The sequence below is a fragment of the Anopheles ziemanni genome, chromosome 3, assembly GCF_943734765.1.
Source record: "Anopheles ziemanni chromosome 3, idAnoZiCoDA_A2_x.2, whole genome shotgun sequence".
Lineage (NCBI taxonomy): Eukaryota > Metazoa > Arthropoda > Insecta > Diptera > Culicidae > Anopheles > Anopheles ziemanni.
In genome coordinates, this window is record NC_080706.1 from 46,697,258 (window position 1) to 46,708,010 (window position 10,753).

The 10,753-nt window shown below is 46.8% G+C and overlaps 1 protein-coding gene across 1 annotated transcript; it reads right to left on the bottom strand.

The window, feature by feature from the left end:
* Positions 1-5,574: 5,574 nt before the first annotated feature.
* Positions 5,575-10,186, bottom strand: LOC131287976 (L-threonine ammonia-lyase). The gene is made up of 8 exons (XM_058317071.1): positions 9,899-10,186; positions 9,597-9,764; positions 9,033-9,149; positions 8,674-8,910; positions 8,152-8,444; positions 7,898-7,990; positions 7,533-7,662; positions 5,575-5,691 (listed from the first exon to the last, which is right to left on the bottom strand). Exons 1-8 carry the CDS (start codon positions 10,184-10,186, stop codon positions 5,575-5,577), a joined length of 1,443 nt encoding a protein of 480 aa, XP_058173054.1.
* Positions 10,187-10,753: the final 567 nt, after the last annotated feature.

Here is a 10,753-nt window from a genome sequence, read left to right on the forward strand (position 1 = left end):
AGCCTACCACAGCCGGCCTGTGCTGGACGGATGCTGGTTGGCATGCGATACACATGCGAGCACAAGTTAATCAATAAAATGAAACCCATCGGACGGGAATCTCTGGGCACGTCCAGGGACGGTCCGGCATAAGACCTGGGCTACCTTTCCAGGAAACGGACGCAGCGCCACTACGAAGCAACAACTCTCAGTTTCTGATTTTCCCTCAATTGGTACATAAAACATCCACCATCAGCGTATATGGTGGTTCAGGAGGATCTTACCGTCCGTCTTGTGAGTTTCACCATCAGCGTGCGAACGCTAAATCGCCCCATTTGGAATCGCCTGTAGGGTTCAACATTCACTCCCATCTGAAAGACGTTTCATGTGCGCTCGAGAAATTAGCAGTCTGGGTCGCAAGCAATAAGCGGATGATTATTGTTGCGATGAAACTGAGCAGCTTCCATACCGGTACCAGTCAGTGGCTACGTTCCGCTTGTCTATTGGCAGCCCGGTGAAGCAAAGCGCAAAACGTCCCGTTTTCCCCAACGGGTTGGGTGATAGTTAATGCTCCGATAGCCGTTTGCCGATAGATCCGGAAACTATTTCATTACGATTATCTCCTATTATTGTGCTTCGGCAGACAATGGCCAATTGGCAGCCGATGGTTTAAGCACACAACTTGGTAGCCCAGGGTTACCCCGTGGTTTGATATCGGTTTTTTTATGCCTCATGTATTTACGTGATAAAGGGCTTTGTTGCATCCATAAACAATAACTTATTATTACATAAAACGTATGGTGCTTTGGGATGGTGGAGAACAAAGCTTAAATCCTACGCCATGTTTAATTAATTTGCTTCAATTGCTGCATAGTTGAAATGAAGTTGGTTAATTTGACAAACAGACAGACACAGATTGAACCACATGAAATGAGAAAAATCTTAACCATAGAACGCAGAAGACAACAAATCAACAAACTGACCTAAATGTCCTACAAAACCACGAAAATCAGAAGTTGGCAAAACAAGTGTTAACTAAGAATCAAACGAAACACCTTCAATCGGTTTCCAGAAACAATGGTTAGTTCATTATCTGGCGGTTTAACTGCAAGCACATCTGTTTCCTTTCATCTTTTTCGACGCCGGTGCAAGCAAGGTGAAACGATCTTCACTGAGGCGTAAACCACAAATCAGTGCAATTTGCAACCGTGACAAAGTTAATGTGTGTCTCTACTTGTCAAACCAGGTTTTGATTAATGCATTATTTTTGAATTATTGAAACGTACGTTTATAAGTTTCCTTAGTTTGGTTTTTTTTATTAACAAAAAGATTTTTTTCACAATCGATGCTTTATTATCACACCAAACATTTTCTTTCATAGCATGAACAAAAACTCCTACTGAATAGTCAAACGTTCAACTATATTTAGATGAGACAAACACTCTGTTGACATGTCTATCGCATTGCTGAAATTGACTAAAAGCCGGGCTCATCATTAAAGGATACTGTTATGAACGCGCTAACAAACAGAACTGACGATAATAATGGCCGTTAACAACGTGACCATCAAGATGGGGGCGACAAAATAAAGAAGAAACATGATGAAAGCCACAGCCGTTTCGACCGAATGATTGACGTTCATCTATTTGGCTGTGTTTCTCTTGAATTCGGGTTTCCCACCACAGCCAACACTAGCTGCCATCTTTACCAAACAACAAAAACGTAGCTGCGTTGAATAATATATTGTTAATCCGGCAGACGCGCTACCGGCGTGCACCGGATGGTTGGTTTCTTCTGCAAACGATGAGCAAAACCAAGACGACGGAAGTGTCATTTTCTTGCATTGCCCGTTCGTTAGGCGTTGGGGTTTCTAGAAAAATCTGACGTGAAACGATTGATGCCAGTGAAAAGATATTCTCCAGTTTCAAGAGAGCCATCCCAAAGCGAAACCACTTCATTCTACAGATTCCCAATTAAAAGTTTCTCGCCAGCTCGATCGGTCCAGGCAGAAGTGGATTTGTTTGTGTGTTGAGCGTTGGGATTGGATTGCAATTTTCATTTCAATGGTTGAATGAATCGTTCTGAAGTTTGCCACAGAACCTCATTCCAGTGAACAAATGAATCAAACTGAATTGAAAGAAAACTTTTACGTAAAAGGGAAACATTCGCTTCCATTGGTTTGCATGGTCATCATTTGAACAACACCTTTCAAAGTGTACTATGGTTGTAACCGCTTTGCCAATCTGCAATCAAACTGTGCAAACAGAGAACTATCTCCAAACCGACTTGTAACGAACGTTCGGCAATCGATAGATTTTTGATTGTTTTTATTCCTCAATCCGATACACACGAAGCATATCGGAACGATGAAAAAGTTGAAAATAATCCCAACACGACAGCAAACTGGTAAACTTTCCCAAGAAAATATTGCCATCGATTGAACGCTCAATTTTATAGCGTGCTGAAATCATCATTCGGCGCCTCATACTCGACCGATTACGCGCCGTCATATTCGTTGGCATGATTTTCACACCCACACCGTGGCCAGAAAAGGTGCTCATGTGAGATGAAAGTGTGCGCTCTGCCACCCGACTCTACGAATCCGAGAATGTTTTGGCAAAAACAAGGAACCCGAGCAAAATATCGTGTGACAAAAAAAAATTGAAAGAAAATATAAGAGAGCACAAACTCAGACCAACAAGGACAAGAAATTCGTCGCAAAACTTTCCGTCCAAGCCCCAGATTCCGTGAGCAGCAAACTTTGGTTCGTTTGGCATTCTTGTGCCGGGAGGCTTCGAATGGATCACATTATTCAGCAGCTTTGCTTGGAAAACCCCGACAGTCACTGTCGTTGAGGAAAAGGCACAAAAAGCAGGGTAAACTCCGGCAAACCTGACGCTAAAATACGGAAGTGTGTACGAAAAATAAAACTTTTAACGTACACACACACACACTCAAACTCACACCCTGAATGCACAAAATTGCTTGTTTTTTCCAGAAAAAGCATCCTCCTACAAACTGAAAGCGGGAGCTATTCATTCCACGGAAGTTAGCGTTTTCTTTTTTCTTCGAAGGTGCGAGCATTGAACACGCGGAAAAGTTTATGAAAACCTGTACTTGTGTACTTGTGTGTGTGTATGTGTTTGCCAATGATAACGGGTTTGGCAAGCAACCGCAAAACAACGGTGCACACCTGCGACGCCGGCGGTGGCCTGAATTGGGTGGCCCGGGAGGTGTTTGTGGCGTCTTTTCGTAGGTAGTTATCGTTTTAGTTTGCGAAGAGTTTAAGCCGATGTCGCCGGCCAGGTGACACATTTGTTTGCTCCACACGTCATAATCTTTAACTTTAGGCGACGCGCAACCATGCGACCAACCGTGCCCGGGATCGTCAGTTTTCACCTGAAGTAAGAGATAATCGCGGGATGAAGTTGGTCCTCGCATAGGCGCCATCCGATGGAAAGGATTACAATTACGCCCGACGACAAATGTTTCCCAATTTGTCATCTCTTGTGTCTAGTAGTACTGGGAATAGCATGAAGCGGAAATCCTTCTGTGTATTTGTGATTGCAAGATTGGGCTTGAAGAAAAATATTATGGCTTTTTTTTTGAAATAATCATTCTGACATTTATCTACACAATGAATAATGATAGACAAAACCATTAATATTCAAAATAAAATAGCTTTTTGTTCAAATGTAAAATGGTGATATTTCACGAAGCACGATATTCACGCGAAACCAATTGCCTCTAATTGGCTTTCTAAACAATTTCACAGCATGTTGTTCACAAATGACACCGGATCACCAGCAGTTAATTAACAACAATCAATGTACCGCGCTAGGTGGCACCGGAAAGGCCATCCGGCGCAGAGCGGGAGCCTTTTTACCAGTGAGTGCTAGCGCCTGAGCTGGCTCCAGTTTGCCGGCATAGGGTGGCAGTTTTCATTTTCCCTGTCTTCGCCCGAAACAATCACTGGCCGGAAACACGCGATATATTGATTAGTGCGATTTAGGGAAGCCGTTTGAAGTTTCTAATTAAGTGGCTCCTTGTGCTAATCAGCTTTGCGTGGGCATCCGACAGCCGAAGCTTCCTTTAAGTTCACCCTCAAGTGACGTTGATGGAATTGTGATCTTGTTAGCGTAATGAAGTTGAACGAGCATAGTGTTTCGTGAAAATTATTATCGAAGACGATGCTTGTAGTAGGTGTTGGCAGGTTTGTTTTGCAATTCGGAAACAAAAGTTTTGCAATCATTTTCCTGTGAAAATGACGTGAAGTGTTTTGTATTTTTCTTCTATTTAGATTATTTTTAATCCGAGGAGAATGTAATCTCTTCGTGCTCGTGCCCTAATCGTCCGATGGAGGCGCCTGGTGGTTATTGTTTTTCTTGATTTCCGTTAAGGAAAATACTTACTTGCCAACTCAGCTATGAAGTAAGCAGGTATTGAAACACAATAAAACATCTATCACTCCAAATTGATAGTCTTGTGATTTTATTTGCGTTAGGGTTTGCCTAGGATAATAGCATGCATCTTTTATTTTCACCGATTTTAATAAGAAATGTGAAATAAAATGGAAAAAATGGAAGTCAGAATGATGAAACTGTGCAAAACAAGGGCTTTTACGTTTGGATTGAAAATTCCAGCCCAGCACACAAAGCAAACAGGCTAAAGGTGGAGCAGTTTGAAACGTTCCATGCGCTATAAATTATCCCCACCGAACCGCACCGCGTGTAACTTGTGACCATGGTAGGGATGCAAAATTGTTGCTCGCGAATTCGTATCACACAAAAATAAACGCACCAACCCCGGACCCCGGTGGTCGATAGCAACCGCTCGGCTGTGAATGGGAAAACAACTATTTCAAATTGTGGCACGGTGCTAAGCCCGGCTGCCCGTTGAGCTCCCGGAACAGTGGTGGGGGCTGCGCTAAGAAATTTATGGCTGCCTCGTGTGCGTATGAGCTCGTTGACTTGCTATCAAATGGTTCGCCACGGGTGCAGGTTTCTCTTACATACGTGGACGCAGTTTTCATGTTCGGGGCCAACCGGCAACAAGAACCATTTTTTATCCTTCGTTTATTTTTGCCGTGTGAATCGAAGTTACAGCCCACGTGGGCTGCTCGGGCGGATACCCGCTCTCCAGTGCCACAATCATGGGCAGGTCTTTTGTCGAACTGTCCGCGGATTGCACGTAGCGCGTTTTCATTACCATAAATAAAGCCGGTTGGCGACCGTTCGGTGGAGATCGATTCCAGGCGAGCTTAACTAGTTGCCGCTAGCCGGGAGTGAAACGAGATGGGTGGAAACATGAAACCAGCGGGATGGAACGAAAAACGAACGGAGCAACATCGCCGGATGCATACCGGAGGTAGCCAATGGTGATCCCGGCCAATTTCACCCGGGTGCTGGGTCAATTTATTGAAGCTATCGAACACAACGATGCAATGATGCGCGGCACTGAGCTTCAGGTGGGTGGAAAATTGCAACAGTTGATCGGGAAAATTGGCACCACTGGTATACACGCACACTAAATCACACACACACACACACACATGCACACTACCAAGGAACGGAAACAAAATAGGGTCGCCCAATGCTATTCCGTGATCGCCATTGGCATGTCGTAGAAGTGTACTTTGCTGTAGGTCTCCTGGAGAACTTTGCGCATTTCCTTCGAGTGCTCCCAATCTCGCGTTTCGCAGATGACTTTTACCTGCAATAGGGTGGTTGAACGAAATGAAAGAGTGTTAGGTCAGAATTTTCATATCAGTTGATCTTGTTCTGATATGATATGATTTGCTTATGGGAGCTGATTTTTTCTGTGTCGGTAAATGTCAAATGAGCAATGTTTAAAAACATATGTCAACATCCTTTCAAATATTGCAATTCACAATTGAATCATTTCTTATTGTTTTTAGTGCATCCTATTAGATTATCGTTAAATGACAAGTAAACTTACACAATATCTTTTACATGTCTTCTTGGCATAACGACCGTCTTAGTCATGCTTGCTCCCATTAAGGAACGTGGATAGTAAGGCCTCTCGTACAGAGGGCGGTTCAGTTTTGGATGGGAATCGAACCCACGCCATTGAGATGGTGAACCCCGGCGCTCATGGGCTGATTTTCTACCAGCAGCGCTACCGCTCGTCTATTACGGACCTCGGCCTTTTACATGCTTACTTATAATACAAGTCCGGTTGTTAATAGTTTTATGGGGCTCAATTATTATAATTTTATATTCAAAATATTATTTTCATCACCAATGAGAAACAATTTTCGAATTCTATTGAATGGAGGCGCCCAGATTCTTATGATGGAGGTACCCTGAGTTTTTTCATGGAGACGCCCAGTGTCTCATGTAGTTGGTATAACATTATTTTGCCTTTTTTTTTCATTTTACTTAGATTCTTATTCCAGTGGTTTACAATATTGAAAGATTTATAAAATTATCAAAACAATTTTTTTTGACGAAGTTTTCCATTGAGTGGAACATTTCTCTTGAATTGCACGTCATAACAAACACACGAGAGAAATTCTGGTTGAACACTACGATTAGTTATTTATAACCATGGTTTGAACAGTATAACGCATGACAACCGGACTTGCATGGCAAACCAATGAAGCGCATGCAATAATTCAGTCGTGCGGAATTGGATTATTTGCACGTTGCATTATTTGGACTTGTGCAAATATTCGACTCACTCTCACCTAATTAAATCGTTGGCATTCAGTCTCAAATGGAACCAAAAGCGGTGTGCAACCGAACCAAACACTTAGCCCACCAACGAGCTCTGCGTGGAAAAATGCGCTAGAACAAATAGAGCAGCCCGTAACATTAGCCCACACTAGCCAAATGGAATTGGAAATCACGAAATTGGAAGTTGAGTAAAGCCACGGTTAGTACGGGGGGGAAGATGGAGGGGTGGTGAGAAGAGGTTGTAAAACCACACGCTCCACAGAAAGTCGCTGAAATCCAATCAACCAAACCACCGGTCCGATCATTTTATCCGCGCCTAATGAAGCATGTGCTCACGGTGACCAGGTAAACACTGACGTGCCACCGACGAAGTGTGTCGTTCGGGTCAACCGCAGCGGCCGTTACAAAGCTAACAGAAGCGTGTCCTTGCCGGCCGGTGCTTGACGGCCGGTGTCCATAAATGAAACCATAATGACCTGCCCATCGTCCCGTGGCAGTGCCGATTATCACCGACATCATCGTCATCGTCAGCAGCACCATCCTCATCATCATCCTGTACGTCCGCTCGGGCGAGACCGGGATGGATGTGGATTTCGGTCGCACATAAAATCCTATCCGATTTTATTTGTCACTCGGTGCGCGGCTTAGGGGGGTTGGTTTTTGGAAAATCTCACGTCGACCGGTGACCGAAAGCGTAATGTGCGAAATGTTTGCCGACAAGTACATGCTTGGCCGGCAAATGGCATTGCGTGATACAATGCGTCCATCTTCCGTAATGCCTTTTGTTTGCCCTCTGATACACACAAGCACACACACACACACACACTTATACGCATGATCGCGCTCGAAACTTACCTCGACGTGGTGAATGTCGCGAATGAAGGCACGTTCGTGCATTATGTCCTTGATGGAAACGCCCAGCTTGGCCAGCAGATTGCACAGTTTGGCGACTCCGCCCGGGCCATCACTGACGGTCACGGTGAATCTGCGGATCAGGTTTTATCCAGCCCACGGTTTTGAAGGGCAGGCATGTTCGTAAAATCCCACACACCGCCAAACGGGAACCGGATTCCGGAATGGACCACACGGGTGGACAGAACAGAGCATGGGAAGAAAGCAGTACAAAAAAACAACGGTTAAGGTAATTACCGTCAGGCCCTGTTCGGGCCATAAAACCGTTCCAGCTAGGTGGCCCTAACAGCGGTCCCATGGCTTCCTACCTCTGCAAGCGACCCTCGGCGGCCATGCCACGTTCGAGACACTTGCCGAACATGGTCGTATCAATATTGCCTCCGCAAATTAGCAGCACCACACTAGAGCGAGGGAAAGAAGAAGATAGACGGTTTAGAATGAGCAGGACAATAGATGAGGGCAAATGCTTGGAGCCTTTGTTGAGATGTCATTTGCAAAGCACGAACCCCCGGAACTTTGGAACCCGGAATGGGGGAAAAAAATCCCGGAACTCGGAACTCACCGCTTCCCGATGAACTCGTTCAGATGGCCGGCCATAATGGCGGCCAGTCCGGCGGCGCCCGCTCCCTCCACCACGCACTTTTCCAGCTCCACCAGCCGCAGGATGGCCAGCGCGATCCACTCCTCCTTCACGACGACCATTTTGTCCATCAGCGGCACGGTGGTGGCGTAAGCGTTGTAGCCCACCTGCGGCACCGCCAACCCGTCGGCCAGCGTCTCCTGGTTCGCCACGAAGATCGGCCCGCCGTTCTCGAGCGCTCGCGTGAAGCTGGGACACTTTTCCGACTCGACGCCCTAGCGACCGCGGGAAAAAGGACGATGAAAAAAAAAAATAATAGGAAAATACCCCCGACGGTCGGGAATGTTCGTGTTAGAGCCCGCGCGCATGCTGGACCCTACGCCCGGGAGAAAAAAGGTCCACGATGCGTGTGCAATCGGGCGGAAAACATTCCACCGTGCTCGAGAAAAACCAACCCTGCCCGGTGCGACGCCCACCCTGCATCCCTGGGAGGGATAAACTTACGATGATTTTGGTATTCGGGCTGAGATTCTTGATGGCGGTGGCGACCCCGGCAATCAGCCCGCCGCCACCCACCGGCACCACCACCGCGTCAATGTCCGCGACCTGCTCGATGATCTCCAGCCCGATCGTACCCTGGCCGGACATGATGTGCGGATGGTCGTACCCGTTGATGTACGTTAGGCCCCGGTCGTGGGCCATTTTCAGCGCGATACGCTTCGCTTCACCCATGTCCGCGCCCTGGAGAAAGGAAAAATGGAGGAAACGCCCCCTCGGGGGGCAGCGTCCATATCGTGAGCGAAAAATTCGGCAATCAAAACATTTCGGACAAATTTCCATGTTCCTCGGAAACATCGGCGTACCTGCACGACGACGGTGGCGTGATAGTTGCGGCATTTCTGGATTTTCATCAGCGAAGCTTTCATCGGCATCACCACCGTCACCGGGATGCCCAGCTTCCAGCCATGATAGGACAGTCCCTGAAGAGTGTATGTGTGTGTGTGTGTGAGAGAGTCGAGGAAAAAATCATCCGCACGTTCCGGAAGTACACGTTCATCAGCCAAGGTTGGGGCGAATCCGAGGGCGACGAACGAGTGTGGGAAAGAAAAACATCGAGTGAATAAATTTAAGCCACCCTCAGCGGGTCCCGGGTGTATCAAGTTCCCCTCCCCCTCCCGGGAGGGGGGTTCGTTTAGGGGATTTCCGTTGCAACCCACTCGTCCTCCAAACGCCGTCCAAACACGCGTTTGTTAGGCTTTCGTTTACAGAGCCCCGCAGCAGCACGATACCACCCGTATCGGTTTGTTCTTCTTTACGTGCTATTTTTCGTTTTTGCTTTCGCCCTTTTCCCTTTCCACCCTCACTGCGGGACCGCAAGAATGGAAACAGGAAAACATTTTTAAAAAAATGTGTCAAAAAACACTCACCTGAGCGTGGTTCCCCAGGGAGGCCGAGATTACGCCCGTTCTTTTCTGCTCGTCCGACAGCATCAACAGCGCGTAGCGGGCCCCACGCTCCTTGAAGCTGCCCGTGAACTGCAGGAACTCCTTCTTCAAGTAGATGTCCATGTCGATCAGGTCGCTGAAATGGGATTTCTGCGTGCGCGCCAGCGGACCGGAAAACGACGGGCAGCGAAAAACATGACAAACAACGGGTGTCAAAAAATATAGAAAAGGGACATGGTTTACTAGAAAGCTTCCGCTAGCGAGCGGCGGCTCAGCGTACGTACCACGCACGGCGTCAGCTCGACACCTTTACGGATTTTGAACGCGGCCGACGTTACGTCCTGGAAGGTGATTATCTGCGGATTGTCCGCATTGCAGAACGGATCGACGATTTCCGGTTCGGTCGCACCGGCGGTTCCGGTGGTCGTAGCGGTGGCGGTCGGCGTGTCATTGGTGTTGCTGCTGCTGATGCCGTTGGTGGCTGGCGATGGTTCACTTTTTGCCTGACCGACCGGTGGCCGAGTTGTCAGCTTCACGGAAGCCATTTGTGACGTTACGGATGACACCTGCATCGTGCACGCTTAATCTGGGGCGACATTTAAATCGAGTGAGCAATTAAAAACCAGGTCACTATTTTTCTCCCGCCCCACCCCAAAACAACCCCTATCCTCCCCACCCTTCAATTGCTCGTTGACAGTGATGACGGTTGCAGTGCGGACGAGTATAAAAAGGGAAAGCGTTGTCCTACGCTCATTTCGTAAGTACCCACCCTGAAAAGTTAAAGCTTGCTGTGCTTCGATTGTTCTGAAAATGTTGTTGCAATTTTAATCGCCAGTTAAACCTCATCAACCACCCGTACTTTTATAAGAGCTTTAAAGAAATTCGCAAGGCAAGGACGTAAAAGCACTAGCTTACGTAAAAGTTACCATCGCGCTTAACGCTATTTCTTATTCACTTTGTGGTAGTTTTCTCAACGTTCATAAATAACAAACACAGCATCGTTTCAAACGTGGGGCGTCGAAACCAATGCCGGAAAAGAGCTTTACGCCCACTTCCTTCTTTGAGCTGCAACAAATGCACCCAGCAACACAACACTTTTGTAACGCTCATACCAAGTACTTGCTCCAATTGGATAACTA

Excerpts from the sequence above, each read along its gene's own strand:
- LOC131287976 (XM_058317071.1), bottom strand. The coding sequence starts at position 10,186 with ATGCAGGTGTCATCCGTAACGTCACAAATGGCTTCCGTGAAGCTGACA. Across the intron at positions 7,991-8,151 it reads AACGAGTTCATCGGGAAGCG|TGTGGTGCTGCTAATTTGCG; the intron begins GTGAGTTCCGAG and ends CCCTCGCTCTAG. Across the intron at positions 7,663-7,897 it reads GCCGAGGGTCGCTTGCAGAG|ATTCACCGTGACCGTCAGTG; the intron begins GTAGGAAGCCAT and ends CCTGATCCGCAG.